The sequence below is a fragment of the Uranotaenia lowii genome, chromosome 2, assembly GCF_029784155.1.
Source record: "Uranotaenia lowii strain MFRU-FL chromosome 2, ASM2978415v1, whole genome shotgun sequence".
NCBI classification, from domain to species: Eukaryota; Metazoa; Arthropoda; class Insecta; order Diptera; family Culicidae; genus Uranotaenia; species Uranotaenia lowii.
The window spans coordinates 281,294,562-281,316,173 of NC_073692.1; the positions used below are offsets into that span (position 1 = coordinate 281,294,562).

Genomic DNA, 21,612 nt, shown 5'->3' on the forward strand with positions numbered 1-21,612 from the left:
GTTTTTGTTTTGGTTTTGAAGTTTCGCCCATTCGTCCTACACGCAAAAACTATTTGGGCCGTTTTGTCACACACGGTCAACTCAGTTACGCCTATTGGCCCTACACGAATAGAAAAAATCACTCCATTTTGAATAGGCGTAACTTCACGTTCCAACGAAAATGTATCAACAGGAAGTTTCGCCCAATTGAATTTTATCAATTTTTTGAAAGTTTTAAGTAAGTTTAAAATGAAACCGCGTTTAATAGGTAAAGTGCAACCGCGTGCATCCTGAAAGACCGTTAACTCGATTTGTTTACATTTGGCAGTTCCGCCCTTTTTAAATGTTACGCTAGATTTTCAGACAGTCAAGCAGCAATACGGGCTCTGAAAGCCCCAATGTGCAATTCAAAGCTGGTGTGGGATTGTATTAATGCCTTGAATCAATTATCAATCCAAAATCTAGTGAAAGGATCTGAAAGGCGCATGATTGGCCCTGAACCTTTTTGTGGAGTATCTACCCGCATGAATCAGTATTATAAAATAACGATTGCCATTATCTTCTTCCTAAGACACACGAAAGATTAGCTTTATAGTTTTGGATTATTAATGTACGATTAAGGTAGTCTTTTTTCCATGACATGGAATCGTTTGGACGCACTTTACGATACAGCGAACGGGTCGTTAAGTAGAGTAACCATTCATTTTTTTTGCTTTTTTCTTCTCCGTGACCCGGTTTGTATGATACGTGTAATCTTCACTTTATGATCTTTTAAGAGAATGTTGACGATAGAACGTATCTTCAAACAATAATAAAAAGACAAAAAATCATCTTGGCGGGACGATTCGTGGTATGGTTGGTAATAAATAGTAATATAAATAAATTTAATAATAGAAATGTAAAATATTTGTGTTTTTCCCAGAGTTTATTACAAAAGTCGTTTTATAAGTTGTTACATTAATTTTTCCTGTAGTTTTAACACTAGTAAATAAATTAAGATTTGACTAACATTTCTAGGCTTCGTGAGATGCAAACGAGCTTTCGAAGCCGATCTATACGTTCAGCAACATTCCCTAATGCTTTACATAATCTTTTAATTAAGTTTGTATGTATTGTACTTCCTATAGTACATTTTTTTATCTAACAATTTCCAAAAACATTTTACAAAGTACTAAACCATAAAACCATTTTTTGATTCCAATAAAAAAAAAGATACATCAAATTCAAATTTTCACTTTGAATAAACAAACATTTGGTTCTGAAATCTTCTTAAAATAGATTTTGTTATTTTGGTTTGGCATTTTGAATTATATCATATTTTATTCTCGAAAAACCTGATTTCTGCTACTATTTTTCCTGGTCAACTCTGATTCAAACTTATTTATGTGGAAATGATTATGGGATGTTACTTCGTCAACTGATTTTGATTGAGGAATTAAAAATATGATTTGACATATTAACAGACTAAATTACTAAATTATCTTCGAAGCATAAATTAAACATCCTGATATCTTAAATTTATCCTGAATTCAACAATGAAATGAAAAATTGCAATTGCTCGTTGATAAAAACAAATTAATCTTCAACATTGCTGATGAAACATTCGAAAATTTATAAATATAAAATTTACAAACACCTCATTGAAATTTTTCATGTGACCCTTCTATTCCATCGTTGCATATTATGTTGTTTTTACTCGCATCTTTGGGATGTTCGAAAAAACAGAATAGCAGGTTAGATGGTGACTTAATTGCATCTGACTAGTTCAATTTTTAGACGGCATTTCCGGTAAAGGAGTTGCTTCGGAAAGATGTCGTACTAAGTAGCTTTTGGCAAGGTTTTCTTCGCGTCTTTTATCAAGGCAAGCTTTTAGCACGCTGACAACTTTCGAGCAATGTGAAACATTTAGAAGCAGACGCTCCTGTCAGAACTTAAAATTTCGGTTTTTTCTGGCGCTTATGCTCTGTAAATAGTGTAACCACACTCAATTTTTGATGGACCTTTCTTTTCTCCAGGAAAAAGTTTTTAGAGACTAGGTCTTCGTTAGATTGGTCGTTCAGGGTGGTTGTTTCATCGATGCAGTCAATCGGTGGCAAGCGTATCGGGACATGCTGGGCATGCACTGTGGAACCAGCTCGGTGGGCGGTGGCGCCGTGACGGTGGTTTTGACCATAACTCCCCAGGTACGCAGGGTTTCACAAAACATTACTGAAATAAATAACTTTATTATATTCTCATCAATTACGGAAGCAATTTCAAAACGAATCATTATACTTACACCAGTGCTTACACTGTCTGGATTCCACTGGAGATAATCGCAGCTCGCAGAACAAGTTCTTCGGTTCCGAGCACCTCACCGTTGAGATCAATTTTTGCATTCAGCGCTGTCAATCCACTACTTATATTTTTGTCGATTGGCAGCAAAATTGATTGTTTGAATACACAAATTACCGTGGCACTATTTGAACTATGACAGCCACTGCCATCAATCCCGGCTACTGTTTTCAATCCAACACATCCGCCTCTGCCTGCAACGTCTCTGGACCGCACTGTAGCTCAGGCTAAATCCTAGAACGTTTAATAAATGTAAAAGTTGATTTAATTTTGGAAGGGTAAACTATTGGTTGATTGCTTACCTATTGCTCTGTGAGATTCGATATTTCGGAAGCGACGGATTGAAACCCGCAGTCATGCATTCCGCCACTACTACCTAGCCACATAGGAAAGCGGCACTGTGTGTACGTACAAACCTTACTGTAATTTCAAGCAAAACTGTTAATTAAATATTACATGCAGACCGCGATAAAAACTTTTCCTTCCACTTTTTTATGATTCTATTGAAGCTGTTTACATCGGATGACACGTTGTTTGTTATCAGATGAAGATGATGGATGATGAAGACCAGAACGAGTACAAATAAGTCTATTCAAGAGAAACCGAAATCCAGATCCGAATGTTTAACCTAAAAACAAATGGATTTAAAAGCTTTAAATGTTCGCATTCATGGACAATCTTGATCCTACAGGTAATATGGTATGGGTACTCACCTTCCGAGCTGGAACCTGTGGTGGTTCTGAAGAAAGCGTTTTTTCTTAATTCTTCGCGTTTTTCTTTCGGCTGACCTGGAACAATTTGACCAACATCCGGAACAAACAATCATGATTTACTCCGGAATCGTTTTTTTCGCTGCTTGCAGCACCTGCTCCTCCGGTGCTGCGATCCCAGGTGCGAAAGAATGTTCTATGGAGACATAGCACTCTCTACCTACCGATGTAGTTTGAGCACGCATTTTGTGTTATGATTCACGGGTTTTAACATTTTCAAACATTACTTTTCTAAATATTTTTGCTGGTCAATAAAATGATGCTATAACAAAAGAGAAGTTGAGACACACTGACGCTTCACTCGAGACACCCTACATTCAGATGCGCGAAAATTTCCATTTTTTTCTAAAATCATTCATCCTGTATTACAGAAATCTTTTTTTATCGTTCCTAGCAAAGGCACCATCAGCAAAGTCGCCAGACAAATCGTGACGATTAATGTAATCAGAACCAAATGATTCAGACGATTAGCTGAACGGTTTTTGATTATGCGGGTACTTATGCTCTTACAAGTGAATTTAAAAAATGGGAGAACTCAAAGATCAAATACGAATGGCTTGTAGCCATCGGTGCTCAACAATCTAAAAAAATCATGGAGCCCGATTCTAAGAAAACTTGTGAACTTCTAAGTCTATCGAAAAGGGATCTTAAAACAATTACAGACCTTTTTACAGGGCACTGTCCATGCAACTACCACTCACATAAAATAGGCAAACTCAGTAATGAGATGTCAAACTGAAGTAGAAACTGCAGAGCACTTAATGTGTGACTGTGGATATCTTATGACACATCGACTGAAAGGTCTTGGTAAGCGAATCTTAATGCCCGATGATATTTGGAAGATGAAAGCTAGTAAGGTGGTGGGATTCATAAGAAATACCATCCCAAACCGGAATACTGTCTCGATTTCGACTACAACTGCCATCTCTATCAATAATGACAGTATTGCGTGACCAGACAAATAAATAAATTGAGTTATTCCAGAATAGATCATAAAAAGTTGGTCGCAGTGGATCTTCTCATACAAAAAAAAACAGCAAAAGAAAGTGTCTTTTCAAAAAGAACTAAGGTTTACTTCAATGAGAACGAGAAAACTTCTTTTCTTACTTCAATATGCATCACTATATTGTCAATATGAGACACATCAATATACTTACATACTGAGCTACGTTGAACTAATGATTACTCCGAATGATTCAAATTTGAATAAATACTCGTTCATAAACCGCCTTAACTAAACTTGAAGAAAATCCAGAATATGACCGAACCCGAAGTCTCCTATTAAGCCTTATTATTAATGTATGTTCTGATTTGTACTGATAAAAAAGTGTGTAGTTATCTGTTCAATGATGACATGATGATATGACATGCTTCAAACAATATAGGTGATTGTTGCTTCAATACCCTTAGGGTACTTAAATCACTATGTTAGTGATTTTAAGATAATTTTTTCATAAAATTATCAAGAGAAGGTCTCACCTTTAATAAGTTGGAGATGGTCGATTTAAAAGTGTAAATTGAGTTAAGATTTAGAGAAACTTTTATTTACTTAAACCAGAATCAGTCGAAGGTGATTTAAAGTAACGAATTGAAAAAACTACAATCGACCGTCGCGACGGTGCATTTGTTGATCAAGTGGGTGGACACTATTGCGTTCGACCTTAATAACAGACACCTATTAAGACAATCTTCATAGTACCCGGACGTGTTCTATCTTCGGTTTAATATTAAATAAAAAAAAACTAAATATATAGAGCATTTGCATGTGCACCTCGTTGAAAAGTGTTGCCACAGCCGTGAACCTATGTTTATTAAAGCGTGAATTTATTTAGACTGATAAGTCCTTTGCTTCCATCCATCCGGCGAACACAGCCAGAGGTATGGCAGTGTCAGATTCAACAGATTCCAGCTTGAGCTGAGTCGAAGTGCTTATACCATTCCTGACTCTACATGCGAGGGATAGAGATGGAATATAACTCGTTGTTTTGTAATGTGCATCTTTGAAAAAAAAAACAATTCCATTTGGGAGCACGAGTTCATGTTTTTCCTACAATTGTCTAGTCTGGACGAAACTTCTTCCACGAAAACACTGTAATTTATTATTAAGTTATGTTATCGTAAAATTCACAAAAATAATCGGTTTTTACTGTTTTGACAATCAACTTATTCGTGATTCTAACGTTCGGTGTCGTGTGATGTGAAGTGTATAAATTTTACTTTTCTGACGAAAGCTATGGATTCCAAACCGTTTATGAAGAACCGCGCTATGTCGGAACTTTCGCCTCTGGCTCAACCTTCCAGTAGCTCGGATATGCAAAGAAATCATTCTTATGGCAGTATCATTTCATACGTTGGAATTCTACGCAATTCACTTTTGAAATCGTCATCATCTTCTACGCAGGTAGGCAAAAACAGATAAGCTGTGAATTCAAGAAGGAGAATAAGGCAAACAACAACTATACTTCGATACTGTTTTGAAACTCCGTTTCCACTTTATCAAACGAAGACTGTATTTCAAGTCACACAAAGACCCGCAAACCTTTCTCAAAGAAATTCCATAAAACAAACTGAGCTAATGACCATGAGTTCTGTGATTCTCAATTGGTATGACTTTCAATTTCAAAAAATAAAATAAATTTCGGAATAACCGATTCGTAAATCTCTTTTTCCCGAATACAAAGTAGTAGCATGTGCAGTGAATCATTCATTATCAGTGGGTAACAAAATTGTCATTTCCATCGTTCAAGATAAGCTTGGTTTCTCGTTCCTTAGAGAGGCACTTTTCAAACAAAAATTTCGTGAGATAAATTCCACAAGAAAAAAATGTCAACCCGGAACAGTCTTTATTTATCACTGACCCTAGACCCCTAGAAATCTAGGGCATACATAAAATTCAAAATCTGACTCAAGAATCCGATTGTAGCAAGTATGCATGGATGCAAAGAGATCTGAATATAAATAAACTGAATACGAGTTATAGTTCCAAAGCAGGATTTAATCCAGAAGCCAAAATTCAAAAGCACTATTCTTTCAAATTCAAAATACGAAGTGTCGAAAACCTTCATTTAGAACCATATATACACAGCAAAAATTATTTCCTGTAAAATTACGCAAATGTCCTGTAACAAAAAGGGGCAGGACATTTATTGTAATTTTACAGGTCGAAAACATGATTTCGTGACATTTAATTTTTAGTGTACAACTTCTTTTACAGGACATTTGCTGTAATAATAAATGAATCTTCGTTAACTTTCAAGGAAAACAATTTAAAATTACAGGTTTTGTTAATTACAGGTGATTTGTTTTAAAGGTTGCAGTTTTCAGTGACACGTAATAGTCAACATTTTTTTCTATGTAGATAAAGTTGTTGAGCATCGATTAGCACGCTTAACCCTCTAGAGCTGTTCGCAAAATATCCGCTTCGGGGAAATTTTACCCTATTGTTTGATGGCGTTCCCCTTGCCGCAAATGTTGACCGTTTTTGTTGATATTAGATTAAGGTTGCCAGATTGTCCGTTTTTTCCCGGTTATTTAATACATAATTTGGGAACAGTCCGGCCAGGCCCGATTGTCCGGATTTTATTGAAAAATGCCCGGATTTTACCCAGATTTATACAGTTTACTTGGCATATCAACAAAAAAAACAAATTGTTTAATTTTTTTTTTACTTTTGCCACAAAAACAAATTTACAGCAATTTTTATAAAAATGATCATGAAAGGTTTTTTGGAAACCTAAAATACGATTTAAAATCTGTACACATGTTTCGATGAAAACATTTTTTTTAATTTTTTTTTTTTTTTGAGTAATTTTTGGGTTTTGACCAAATTTGCCCGGATATTGCTCGGATTTTTTGTCGTCAATTTTGAAATTAGATCCCTGAATTTTGCCATTTTTTTATATAAAATTGTTCGGATTTGTCCGGCCCGGATACGTGCTGAAAAAATTCTGGTAACCTTATTTTAGATTCATTGTGTAGATAGTGGATTCTAGTTTTCCAATATTTTAAAATAAAGTCGATATGTTCTAACAGGTTGCTAAAAATGGTTTTCAATGAAAAGAGTAAAAAAAACATTTTATTTTTAAACAATGTATAACCACTAGACTAGTTCACTTTTCGGCTTTTTTCGCTGATCACAACGCCACTTACAGGGTTTGATCCTCATTCATTTTCAAGTACTCTGGCCGAATTTGAGCTCATTTGAGTAAGTTTCCAGCGTGCGCTAGGAGTTTTATTGAAAAAAGTCCATTTTTCTGGAAAATTTCCGTAGATGTGTTCTAGCAAGCTGTTGTTAATATAAAATGATAATTTTATAGTACTCGGTGATTGGTATGACAAGCATTCGTATGGAACTGTTTTAGATAAATGACTAAATCAAACCGAAAAAAATTAAAAATTCATAAACTACCAACTTTTACAGAAAATTTACTTACAAGTTGAGAGCTTAAAATCAGTAGTAAATTGGAAAAAAATATTTTCGATATAAACTTTTCATAAAATGATAGCCTTATTTATAACCTTTAATTTGATGTATAACACTTAATTATCGCAACAGTACAAGCAAAGATATTCAAACATTCACATCACATTCTTTGAATCATAATGTTGTCTCCATTCAAGTTTTAGCATCATGCAACCTGCAAAACGTGGCATCAAGAGGACTTGCTTACAACTTGATCAAAGCGCGCGCTTTTTTTAACTCCTGGCCCCGTCATGGGGTACTTGATTGAATAAAATATCCTTTCTTGTGCACAAGTTGGTGTGGAGCAAACTTGAATGAAAAATATTTTATCAAATCAAATTTGTTGCATATATATTTGAATAACTTTGCTAGTATTCTTGCGATCATTAAGTGTTATACATCAAATTAAAGGTTATAAATAAGGCTATCTTTTTATGAAAAGTTTATATCGAAAATATTTTTTTTTCTATTTACTACTGATTTTAAGCTCTCAACTTGTAAGTAAATTTTCTGTAAAAGTTGGTAGTTTATGAATTTTTAATTTTTTTCGGTTTGATTTAGTCAATTATCTAAAACAGGTCCATGCGAATGCTTGTCATACCAATCACCGAGCACTATAAAATTATCATTTTATATTAACAACAGCTTGCTAGAACACATCTACGGAAATTTTCCAGAAAAATGGACTTTTTTCAATAAAACTCCTAGCGCACGCTGGAAACTTACTCAAATGAGCTCAAATTCGGCCAGAGTACTTGAAAATGAATGAGGATCAAACCCTGTAAGTGGCGTTGTGATCAGCGAAAAAAGCCGAAAAGTGAACTAGTCTAATAACCACAGACTGTCTGTGGTATAACTTTTGACAGCTTTGTTACATTTGTGTGTTTTATTAATTTTTGGAATCTCCGAAAATACCTACATCTTTCTAACGATGTATAAAAATGTAGGGGTTCAATGAAAGTTTTTACCGTTATCTCGGATTTCTCAGTCGAAAATAGTTTCACTTAATAAATGATTTTCTACTTTTCTTGGCTTAACTGTATCTCATTTTTCAATTAACCGATTTTTCAGCAAATTTTGGTCACAAATCCTTTATCTAATTCTTTTTTCAAATTCACGCTTTTCAAAAAAAGAAAAAAAATATATGTTTTTCTTTTTTTGAATAGCGTTAATTTCGATGCCACTTTTGAGCTTGAAAAAAATTCATGAAAATAGCATGACAGAAAACTTACACAGATTTTTTAAAGTCAAGCCATTTCCTTGTTTTCGTCACATTTTGTTTTGGAGAAATTTAGCAACCCGCCGTCTTTTACAGTTACTCACAGCATGCAATTCCAAGTTACTTTAAGCTCCTAAAACTAGGACGATACGTGAACTCGTATTTCAATTAGAGACATTTTTCAGAGGTTAAAGTAAACTCGATCCTTTTCTCAGGCAATTTTAACATTTGTCAAAAGACAAGAAAAATCTATAGATAAAAGGTTCATCAACAATTTTTGGCCATATTGTTTCTCATTTCTCTGTTTTTAAGTCTTTGAAAAAGAATATTCTAAAAGTTTGTCTTGCCGCATAAAGGCTGAAATTTAAATTTTTTAGGCAATATTAATCTAGGCCTTTTTTACCGGAAAATTATATATTCGATAAATCTCGCGTAACCTATTATTACGTCGAATGAAACAGAAACACCGAACCGAGAAAAGCGCTTCTGAAATTTGAAGAGTGTTTCTCAACTCCTATTTTAATTTTTTCGCCGATAACTTCTCAACAAATATGCAATATCCATGGAATCTAATTGTTGTGTCAGACATTCCACATAATGAATTTATTTATTTTTTAACTTTCTGAGCTATTTTTTAATCTTATAATGAATTCATTTATTTTTTAACTTTCTGAGCTATTTTTTAATCTTATAGGAAACATACGAAAATTTCATCCTTTGATTCGTTCAACTTGCATTTACGCCCGAATGTTTTCAACGCAAATACTATGGAGAGTTTTCGTTTTTCACGGCATATAGTAAATGTTTAATTGGTGAGTTATCGAGTGTAGCAGTAAATTTGTGAGTAAAAGCATAATGAATAGTGTGAATCGGGTGATGACATCGGTCAATCGGACATCGATCAGCTGACTGGTGAATCAATTTAAGGTCATTTAATTACAAGAATTTACAATAATATTCGTTCTCATTACCTCTGCCTGTATACTGTAGCGAATGTGCTATGTTTCTCTTCCTCTGCACATTCGTCGTTTGGAAGAATGGACGTTAGCAAGATTTAAAAAGGTTTTGCTTCATTCGTTATTTTAAAAGTTATCTATTATTATTTCATTAAAAGAGCTTAAATTAAACTTGCCAGATTTCCTGGTTTTTGCCCGGATATTTAATACAAAGTTTGGTAAAAGTCCGGTCGGGCCCGGTTGCCCGGATTTCACCGAAAAAAGCCCGGTTTTTTCTCAGATTCATTCACCTTGATCAAACAAAAAAAAAAAACAAATTGTGTTGTAAATTTTGTTTTTATTTATGCGTCCACCAAATTTTTTGAGCAAGTTTTATAAAAATGAACCTGAAAAGTTTTTTCGGAGCCCAAAATACGATTTAAAATCTGCTGGTGAATTCAAATGAAAATATTTTTTAAAGTTTTTTGTCTTGATTTTTGTTGAAGTATTCCTGAGTTTCGACTAATTGTACACTTTGTACACACATATTTATACCGCGTCGGGGGCCAAATGATCCCTTTTTTCCCCCACCTTTTCCGCAGCTCTCTTATTTCTCACTCGATTTTTAGTATACAGTTTTGAAAAGCCTGTAACGTGACTTAAATATGACTATTTGACAATGTTCAGCTACAATCATTTATTTCAAAGTTATTCAAAGTCGAAGATTTTTTTTGAAAAAACATGCTTCGGGAAAAAGGCTGTAAGTCAGTTATTGAGTGCTGGAAAAAAAATCACTTTGTGCTTGAGAAAGCTAAATTAAGAAGCTATATGTTGCAGGTAAGGATTTTTTTAAATTTCTTAAGATTATGGCCACAAAAACTGTAAAAAGTTATGTTAAAACCATACTTTTTAATGAATCAACCGCCAAAGCTGTTCCAATCACAGAAGGAAATTTGGCATCTTTAGATTTAAAAAACACGAAACACAGAATTTTTGTCGACTATTCAAAGGTATCTGTTTTTCGAGCTTTTTATCAATCTGCATTTTCTGAGACAATTATAAATAACACCTAAATTCAGCTTTGCACTGAATTTTGAATAAGTTTACGAAAGATTTAAGCAATAAAACTATGTGCAAAAGAAAGCTAATTTTATACCAGTTTAAGTGATGAATTACATCGCACAGTGGTCCAAAAGGGCTAAAAGTGGAACTTTTTTCGTAGCGCCTCTGTCTTTTATCTTATCTCTAAAGTGTTTGCTTCTTCAAACATGCTTCATAACTTGAAAGCATCAAAAGTTAGTCAAAGTCCACTATAAAAAAAATTGAAAATTCTAACTTTTTCATTTCAATAGATAGAGCTTTACTTTATACAACAAAGTTGTAGAATACGTGAAAATATGAAAGTTTTTTGAATACACCAAAACTCTATTTCTTTTCAGAATAGAGTTATAAAGATTTTAGTTTGAAAGTTATTTAAAAGTTAGTTTTTTAAACTTAACTATAGTTAGATGAGGATTTACATGAATAAGGTGTTCTGAACATTTTTTGAGGCATTCAAATCACACGTTTTGCACAAGATTTAAGGAAAAAAATAATCGAAACCGATTTAAGGCATTCACTTAGATTTTACGTGAAATTCAAGAGGCAATTATGTGGAAGTATAGTGGTTACTACCAGGGCGCACTTGAAAAATTCTGGTTACTACAATATTCACGTACAATCGATATGATGCAACAAAATTCAGTTTACGTGAAAAATCCCATAAAATAGTTTCTAATTTATTTTGGGTGATTGACAACAACGCCAATTTGTTGCACATAGTTCAAGCTTTAATGTGGTTCATTAGTTTTAAAAATCCACTTGCAGGTTTTTGCAATAAACGCTCGCGATGTTGAGTAAAAATAAAACTTAAAGTTCCAATAAGTTGGTTAGGAAACGTCGTAGAATATTGAAATCTTGTGCAAAACGTGTGATTTGAATGCCCCAACAAATGTTCACACACAACATCTTATTCATGTAAATCCTCATCTAACTATAGTTAAGTTTTAAAAACTAACTTTTAAATAACTTTCAAAATAAAACCTTTATAACTCTGCTCTGAAAAAAAATAGAGTTTTGATGTATTCAACAAACTTTCATATTTTCACGTATTCTACAACTTTGTAGTATAAAGTAAAGCTCTATCTATTGAAATAAAAAGTTAGAATTTTCTTTTTTTTATAGTGGACTTTGACTAACTTTTGATGCTTTCAAGTTATGAAGCATGTTTGAAGAAGCAAATGTTCTGAAGACACTTTAGAGGTAAGATAAAAGACAGAGGCGTTACGAAAAAAAGTTCCACCTTTAGCCCTTTTGGACCACTCTGCATCGGCGGTGCAATGCTTGACAAATATATAATAAATATTTTTCTGAAAGTAAATTCAGAAATTTCGCAAGGTGTTTGATGTTGTTTGTGGAGTTTACATTGAACATATAAGAACATCAATTTTTCAACCCTTAAGTAGGTATTAAAGCTTGATTTGATTTTGATGAGAAGTGATCTTATAGTTTTGTCCGTCACTGTATGTATGAATTTGAACTTCCAAATAGAAATTTGTATTAACAATTCCACAACACATTTTCCACCACTGCACTGTCCACCATCAATCAACAATAAATTTCAATAAACACGGATAGAGCACTCACTCAATCGAAAGGAGAAACGTTCAAAAATTTATGGCCAATCATTAAGCACTCTCGTTCGGGCACTGCTAAATCATCCACCATTCATGTTGATGGCTCGCGTGATATCTTATCGTTCGGTTTTAGATAGATTCAAGTGGCAGTGTCGGCGATTTATGATATCAAAGTTGTATGCGACAATAAGGTGTCTGTTCGGGCGTTTAAAATGGTATAATAAGAATGTACCGATAATGATTACCCGAGCAATGTATCCATAATTATTTTCCAATTATCTCCTTGAAACAAATTAATTAAGTATCTCAGGTTAGGTTCGAACGTATGTGGTATCATGACGAATTTTATGTAGGTACTACTGCAAGCTAGAGAGACAAAACAACACTGAATAATTCCAAAATTTGTTAAAGCCTAGCTACTGTATGATTTTTTTAAATTGCTCATGAATATTTTCAAATAGGACTTTGGAACATTCAGTTCTCTAACAGAGAACTTCCATTTATCTGTTTTTTTACGTACTTATAGAAATATTTTGTTCGAAAATTCGAAAGTTTACCTTTTAAAAGTGGTAACGGACCTAATAACCTAGTTGTGCTAAACAACCTCCCCTTTGTACCAAATTTAAAATCACTGAGAATTTTCGCAAGGTGTGTTATGTTTTTTTCATCAATTTTAAGAGGAATTTCAGATTTTGAAAATAAGGAGAGATTTTCGCTGTGTGAAACTTCTATTCTCATTATTCCAAAATGCGTTGTGTTTCTTCGAGGAACGAATTGTTTTAAATGAATACTTTCTATAGTGAGAGAACGGTAAACAATGATTGAAACTGTAAACATTTATTTTCTTAAGACAACCTTAGACTGACATACTCTGGCCGAACTACTTTTTGGAGTCCACGTAAACTATGTATTATTGTCAGAATTTGAATTTACTTTATCAACTATAAATAACAAGTAAGAACTCTCCAACTACCCTATATTGTTGGTCATAGATACGGATAGTGACAACAACGCTAGAAATTGCGTTGCGCTAATTACCGCGGCGTATCCCCCACCATTACGTCGGGAACCTACCTACTCGCTATATAGGCTTTTATCAGGGACGATGTTCGTTCGCTTTTTCATATTTGCAGAGAAATAAACTAATCACTGAGCAAAAGTCTTAATCAGTGTATGTTAGATTGCCATTGTTTTGTCTAAAAATCTCGGAATAAAATTGCCATACCCGTTGCCTGGTTATTGTTCGGTGCTTAGTAATACCTATAGGTACAAGATTTTGAATGTGCGCTCAGTTAAATTTATTTTGTTGCTACTTTCCAGGTTTGGAAATCCTTCGTTTTTAAATTACAGAGCACGCGTATCAATATTTAAATAGTGTACGTACATAGTTGATATAATACCATGCAGTGCATACCGGGGTCGGTTTACAAATTTAATTAATAATCAGTTTCAGATAGCGCGACTTCTCGTTTCAACAATAGTTCTCCTACACTCACTGTTAAGATGCCGTTTCCAAGTTAATCCAGTTAGATACACATTGGAGATAAATTTATCTCATAGTTTTTTGGTTCTTCGGTTAGAAGCTGTTCTAAAGAAGGTGCTGTTGGTTCGAAAATTACGCTTTCATTTTAATTTAAAATAAATTTTTCACGACTTCCAAACAAGAGAAATGTTTAGTTCGACGAGCACGATACCACCGCTATCAGCCTATGCCAGTGGTTTTAAAATCAGTTAGTGTTTGTACGATGATCAATCGTTTATGTATGCTGGTGGGATTTGCTTTCTTATGTAAATAAAAGCTCTAGTGATCATTTTGTAATTTATCAATCACGATCCGAGCACTAACGATCAGACTCCAACCATTCCCATTATCTGTTGAAGTTCTCTATGCCGAAATGTTTCCCCATTCGCCAGATAAGATAGCTTCTAACTGGATTGCTTCTATCGGCACGCGAGCTCAGTTCAAACGCAAGTAACGATATCAATCAAAGCAAACCATTGTCGGATGACAAGCATACAAATTTGCAAAAATCAATAATAATGGTTTAGAGAATGCATCGCTGAAGGTTATATTTATCGCCAATTTTTACTCCGAATCAATAAAAATTCTCTATAACACTTGCTATCTGAAGGCAAATATAAACATAGACTTGGCCAGTACGAAAATACAGACATATGAATGTAAAACTGAGCCAACAGACAGAGATACCCCAAGTGCGCTGCTGATTTGCTCTAGTGTGGTTTTATTTCATAGACAGAAAGCACATTGTTTGGCTTTCGCTTACGGCTTGGACTTGGCGAATATCACGAAGAAAAGTCCTTAGAAATACTACAGTGCTCGGAGCGCGAGTCGTGAATACACGTGGTGTTTAGTTATAAAAGCTGCCAATAGCTGAACCATTATTCGTTCGCAGGATCCCAGTTTAGAAGTTGGAAGTTGTCACGGGAAAAGGCATCTGAATAATATTCATTCGTTCTTCTATATGCAGTTAAATTTGATTGGAGGCCGGATTGATCGATAGCGTCCAACGCGTGTGAAGTGTTTGATTAATCAGTGCCATGCTCCTAGCTTTTGACGATACGACCAAGTGGTAGACGTGTTGCGTTCGAGCACGAATGTGATTATGATTCCTACCATTCAAACGAAGTTGAAATAGTTTTTTTTATTATCTACATACCAACCTACAAGTGAAATGTATGCCAAATTGAACTAAAACAGCATAATGTTTCGGACCAAATTAAGATCATCGACTCAGGATGCTCATCAGGTAAACTGTTTATTTATTAAAAATTAGTTATCAAAACTTAAAGCATACACTGGATTCTTTTTTAAAGGTTTTATTTTGAACGATTTTCACGGAATAAAAAGATTTTCGAACATGTCACAAACAGGTCCTTGATATTATCGCTTTTTTCCAAACCACTTTTGAGTGGCCACTTGGTGACTTTACAGAAGTTCCGGAAAACCCGTAGCAATAAAAAAAAAACAATATCCAAGACAATTCTTTGAGCATCTCGATTTCAATCAGTTCAAGTTGACCACTTTACTCGGATTGAGCGATGATTTATGCACGGTTGTACTTTTTTTTAACGGTTTTCTTGTTTTTTAAAACGTATACAACAAACGTTTAAGGAAAGAATCCAATGTAATAACATGTTTATTATAAAGCAGATGAGGTGCATCGTTTGGCAACCGTAGAAGTTATCAGTGTTGTTGGTGAGCGTAAGTGTGAGTGTTGTCACCATATATTTGCATCGTCCCCGTTGACAATTTTGTTTGTTTATGAAGTTAAAGTTCACGCTAACTTTTGACTACCCCTTAACGAATACTTTTGACCCGTTATTCAATAAGACTGGGAGAACTCCTTTTAAAGGATACAGCAGCAGTATCCTTTAAGGGGTACTCAGCTTGATAACGCTTGCAGCGGATGAAAATTACCCCTTATTTCAAACGCTTGTAGTGGAAATTACCCCTTATTTAAAAAGCTTCCGTATGGTGGAAAATGAAGGTTCTGCTGAAAGAAAATTTGTTTTCTGGAAAATAAATTAAAACAAAATGTTGTGTTTCATTTTGTTTATTGAAATGCCTGTATATATGAAATTACTTTTAGATTTGGATAAACTTATTTTTTGATATTCTTCTTCCTATAGTCGATTGGAATACTTCCCCGCTTGAATTCCATAATCATTTTAAGATGAATCCTGAAACAAAACAAAACAAAACAAATGATTAGATTTTAATTTCTTTTCACAAAAACCATCAACCTTACCTGCAATGTTAGTCCGCCGCGGTGGGAGTTTTCTTTTTATGTTCGTCTGGCATGTCCGGAATTTTGCTGAGCTTCTGAAATAAAATGAATAAATAAATTCTGGGAGTAGGCAATTAATTTCTTTTTACGATTTCAACTTACCACATCCTCATGCCAACCATCATGCCGAATTCAACACTTTAAATGTAACGCTACTAAAAATACCCTTTTTGAAGGGAATCGAGCTTTTCTAAATAAGGGGTAATATTGATCCGATAAAATGACCCGTTATTTGACAGATCATGGGGGTTCTCAATAACGGGTCATTTTTACGCCTTTAAGGGGTAGCCAAATGTTAGCGTGTTTGCTACTTTGGCAGTGGAATAAAACGAAAATGCTATATTGTATAGAAGTATTTTTCATAAAATAAAACTTGGAGATGTAAGTGAATTTAAAGCTACACTGTATCAAAAATTGTCTGTACAGTGCATGTGATATAATTTTACAAAAAAGGTTACCATCACTGTATAAAAACAATTACAATTACAATTTTTAAATTATCAAAAAATGGAAGGTATTTAATACAATATCTTTTATCACACATTTTTCGATGTTTCCCGATTGAGTTTAGGTGACTACATATCATTGGTATGAAAAGCATTCGAGCGGACTCTAGTTTTAATATTGAGGAGTGCGGATAGCCTCAGAAAGATAGTAAGATCGTATCAAATTCGTTTGAAAATCGTAAAAAATCACCAGAGCATATCAACATCAATTTCAACATTATTCAAATAATTCTTTTACAACAACTTCGACCATTCGTAACGTGAATTCTATTTCAACAACTTCGTTCATCCATCCAAATTTAAAATCCTTTTCAAATTATGTAAAATATCGAAAGTTTGATCTGAAAATTTTTCCAATTTGTTGTTGTTTGCAAAGCTTGAACAAAAAAGGGGTATATTCATGAAAATTAAACCAAATCCAAATATAATTTAATTGGCATCTTGCTCTGTGTTTATGAACATCAATAATGAAAAACTAGACCGAATTTACTTTTGGGTAGTAAATTCAACTAGAACCGGTTTAATACTGACATATCATATTTTTTAGTGAACTCAAATTCGTATTTATCCTGTTCAGAGAGGCCATCCAAATTCACTTGTCAAATCGAGAAATTGAAAATTTTTGAAAGATTTGAATGGAGTTGAGGTTGTGGTCCGTACTTTGAAAAATCAATATTATTTTTTATATAACTAGAGTTCGTTGAACAAATTATTCTTTTAAATGTCAAAAGCTCGTGAAAGCTTTTTTTCTTCAACAATAGCATTCTGCGGCATTTTTTAAGTTTGTCTATCAAATTTTTCTAAGAAAAACGGTGAACTTGAAAAATTTGGTAAATGGGTGGTCATTTTTTATATTTAAAGATAAAAATGACTTTATGTCCATTGTAAACCGATTAGATTTTAAATGCCTTGAAAAAATTAACGTACATAAGTTGGGAATTCATTTCGTATTGCATAATATTTATACTATTTTTCAAATGGAGAAAAATTTGTGAAAATTTGCAAGTAACAAAAACGACTTATTAAGATGAATCTATAATAAGATTGCCAGAATTCTTTCAGCACGTATCTGGGCCGGAAAAATTCCGACTATTTTCATTTAAAAACCTGGCAGAATCTGGGCATTTGATTTCAAAATTTTCGACCAATACTCCAGGCAATATCGATAGCAAATCAATAGCAAAAAAAACTTGAAAAAAAATGTCCATCAAAAGTTATCAGCAGATTTTAAATCGTATTTTAAGCTTCCACAAGACCTGTCATGATTATATTTATCCGGACTTTTCCCAAATTTTGTATCAAATGTCCGGGCAAACCCGGATAAAACCAGGCAACCTGTCAAGCTTAATCTTTACTCTATGTGACCTGGGCAAATGTTTTTATAGATTTACCAAAAATTTGTTATTATTTTTTTCAAATACTCTAGAACAATTCGTTTTTTTTTTGGACCGCCAGCCAATCTCATTTCTGAAATTTGGCGCGCCTGTTGTAAATGTTGGCCACCCTATAGTATCTCAGTGAAACTTCGCGTTTCTTTGAATAGATCTAACTACTTAACACTAAGCGTAAATCTTTCAAGGATCTGGTAGTTGGCATGTTACAAAAGCTTAATAAAACCACACTTACTATAGCTGATGTTTAAAAGGTTATTGATGGATTTTGATACTTTTGTTTCATGTAATGTTAATGTTTCTCGTGAAAAAAATTTCAGTGATGCTCAAACAACACTGGATTTTTTAGTAACGAACACAGGCATATAGGATCGCAGTGAAACTTTATGTTTATTTGTAGAGATTTTATTTTACTTAACACTAAGGTGTACATCTTTCGAGGATATGATGGCTAGCATCTAAATGCTTAAACTACCAATAAATAGAAAGTGTACTATGTATACCATGACCGAGATTCGATTTCGCGCCCACTGGCTCAGAAGAATTGAGCCGCTCGAGACCGATTGCATTTCGTGGGTGCAATGAATTTTGGTGCCCTAGTCCGAACAATCATACATTGCGAGTTTACTTTTTCTCGGAAAAATAATATTCTCATATCATTAGAATCCGTAAAGCTTAGACAAAACGTATTGAGAATTTTTTTGATAGAAAACAAACAACATAAAAGTTATCTAAGAGTGAAGTATTACGAGTTTGAATTCCGCGAAAAGGGCTCTGTCTCGAATGACTTGAACAATATTTTCTAGGCCACAGTCTGCGACTTTTTATACTAAATATCAGGGAGTTTTGGTATGCTAGTTAAAAGAAATGTTAGAACATTCTTTCAGTTATACAGAAACCAAGGAATGATTAAATATGAAATAACGATAACGACGAACAAACACTTTGCTGTATAGTGTAGCTTCCATCGGTACTTTTCATCTAAAACGAACATCTTCATTCGAATTACCACAATTACTATAACGCATCAAATAACTAATTTAACGTTCCTAATTTTCATATTTTCTGTTAGCATTATCCAAAACGTTGCAAACACAAATTTTCTTTATTTTCGGAAAATGAATTTTCATTTTTTTTTACATAAACCAGCAGTTTTCGGTTTACGAAACAAAACAATATCGTCAACCAACGGTTCGTTGAACATTGCGAAGCGCAATTTGTCCTGCGCGCGTCATTTGTTTCTAGCGGCTACAACACGAAACCTGAAAAATACATTATTAGAAGCTCTTTTTTTTTCTTAAGCGTCATTTGTTTCATGCCTTGAGTTTCCTAAATTAACCTTGCATCACAATAAACCCCATGTTATAATCTGTATAGTGACCTATGAGTCATGTTAGTTATGATTGTGAAGTGCAAGGAATTTTCATGCATAAGAAATATATTTATCCTTGTTATAAAAATAATCATAGCTTTATGTCTTTACTAATATAAATGTATAGAGTATTTTAATAATTTAAATAGAAAGATATACATGTATCATGCAACCAGCCGAGATATAATTGAACTCCACGTTTTATTCAAAATCGTATCCCTTCGATTGTTCATTTTTTCACAACCTTATTTATTTTTATGATTTCCCATGTTCATGTTGATTTATCATTGTAGCTTAGTGAAATCACATGAAAAACTGTTTTATTTTTACGATTTGAAACCTTTTTTACAGAAACTGTTTACTCATAGCAAAGCCGTTGGTTGTCAATATTCACTTAAGTGTGTTTACCGTTGATGTTTATTCGTGAAACGTTGTTTGAGCTACTAACAATAAAATGTAAAGTCCACTGTACTGTTCGGATTTGATCAGACCAATTTAAATCATACTAAATGGAATGGAAAGTTAGTCCTTTTTTACTATCGACCTAATCAGACAAATACATCTTAGCGTTTACAATAACTGTTATAATGGAGAGAAAGGGCAGTTATGATCACGTAAAAGCCCTTGTGAGCAGCATACATGGCTCGTTCCCTAGTGCAATGGTTCTGGATAGCGGTTTTCCGACCAGTTCGAGATCTTCAGCTCCGATGATACCCCCTGAGGATCTAGCTAACCCTAACCGAAGTCATGCTGTGTCCCCTACCGGAGACAATGGAAGCGAATCCGGGGCCATTTCTCCCAGCAAGATACCGCATCGTCTCCGAATACCATCGCTTGTCGTAACAGGTTCGCTCTCACCATACCCCATGAGCAGTAACCCTACGGGAATCGGAATCGAAGGAGATAACACTCCCCGGCGCTTCAGTTTTGCTCTCATGAGACGACACTCCAACACGGTATCTAATATCTTCCCAGACTTTCATCTGGTCTGAAATGTTTTGATGAGCACGGAACGTTTCTTTCAACTTGCAGTGTTTTATTCCTAAACTGAATGTGATTATCGCCAACTAATCCTCCATCTAAACCTCTGATCTCCCGTTTGATATATTACATGTGGTAGAACCTCTTGTAGTTGTAGTTGTCTTTGGAACCCAAATCCCATCGTTTATCTCTTAGAATAGAAAATCCCAAGAGCATAATTCGTACATGTGTCATTTCATCGCTAACGATTTTGTTTACAAGAGTTCGAGTTGTTTTTTGTTTCAAAGTACTAGTTTCCCCCATGCTTTGAATGTGTTTATTTTATATTTCATTGTCTACCAATTCCCAATACACATCATTAATGAAACAATAGAGAAAAAGTAGTTAAATTTCTTAAATCGACTTGTGTTCAGGAATAACAAACTTAAAGTTTTGGAAAGCTACCTATGACATGTCTAGATTTTACCAGTCTGAGAGAGAAGTTATCTAAGTCTGCCTGTACGTGAACTTCGTTCTAACAATTTAATTTTCATTCGATTAAATTTGGCGTCGCTTTTTCCCGTAAATCTCATCGATCTGGACAGAACTTTTGTAATTGCCAAATGATTCTGGAACATACAACGAAACTAGAAAATATCGCTAAACAAGTTCCAGCGATACCATATGATGGTCGGGCGAATGATCAAGCCTTTCAAATTACTACACGAGGATAACATCAAGCGACGTATCCATAGTTTCTTCCGACACAATCCCCCACACCAAAAAACTCAATTGAGTCCCCTGGTATTGGACGCTTCTGTTCCCAGCAAGTCGACAGCATACAAATGACAAACGCGAACAAGACTCTACTCATGCTGGGAAACAATTTTTCTTAAAGCTACATATATGCAAAGGAATGGACGAGAACAAAAAAACTACATTTACGTTAACGTGTAAATCTCAGTGGAAATATATCCTTTTAAGAGGTCCACAGAATACGACAAAAATGTACAAAATTAAAATTACGTTAAAATATATTTGAAAAAATTAAACTAAAGCTGCCTTAAAACTTAATTGAAAAAAAAAATCAGTGAGAAAGTTAGGATACAGTCCTGTTTCTACGATTTTGTTAAAGCATTGACAATGAATTCGAGAGAAATCATCGCAGATTAGTAAAGGATAACGGGTCAGATTCAGTAT

General features: G+C 34.1%; 1 protein-coding gene and 1 long non-coding RNA gene across 3 annotated transcripts in view; one reads left to right on the forward strand and one right to left on the reverse strand.

The window, feature by feature from the left end:
* Positions 1-21,612, forward strand: part of LOC129741165 (kinase D-interacting substrate of 220 kDa B) — a 63,966-nt gene that overhangs the window by 10,153 nt on the left and 32,201 nt on the right. For both annotated transcript variants that reach the window (XM_055732873.1, XM_055732874.1), the window contains exon 2: positions 19,804-20,408. In XM_055732873.1, coding sequence (XP_055588848.1) covers positions 20,040-20,408 — 369 coding nt within the window. In that variant the 5' untranslated portion in view covers positions 19,804-20,039. The remainder of the gene's footprint in view (positions 1-19,803; positions 20,409-21,612) is intronic.
* LOC129741167 (uncharacterized) lies at positions 886-3,571 on the reverse strand. Its single transcript, XR_008736432.1, has 4 exons — positions 3,027-3,571; positions 2,616-2,941; positions 2,258-2,547; positions 886-2,187 (listed from the first exon to the last, which is right to left on the reverse strand). It is a non-coding gene; the product is annotated as an uncharacterized LOC129741167 (long non-coding RNA).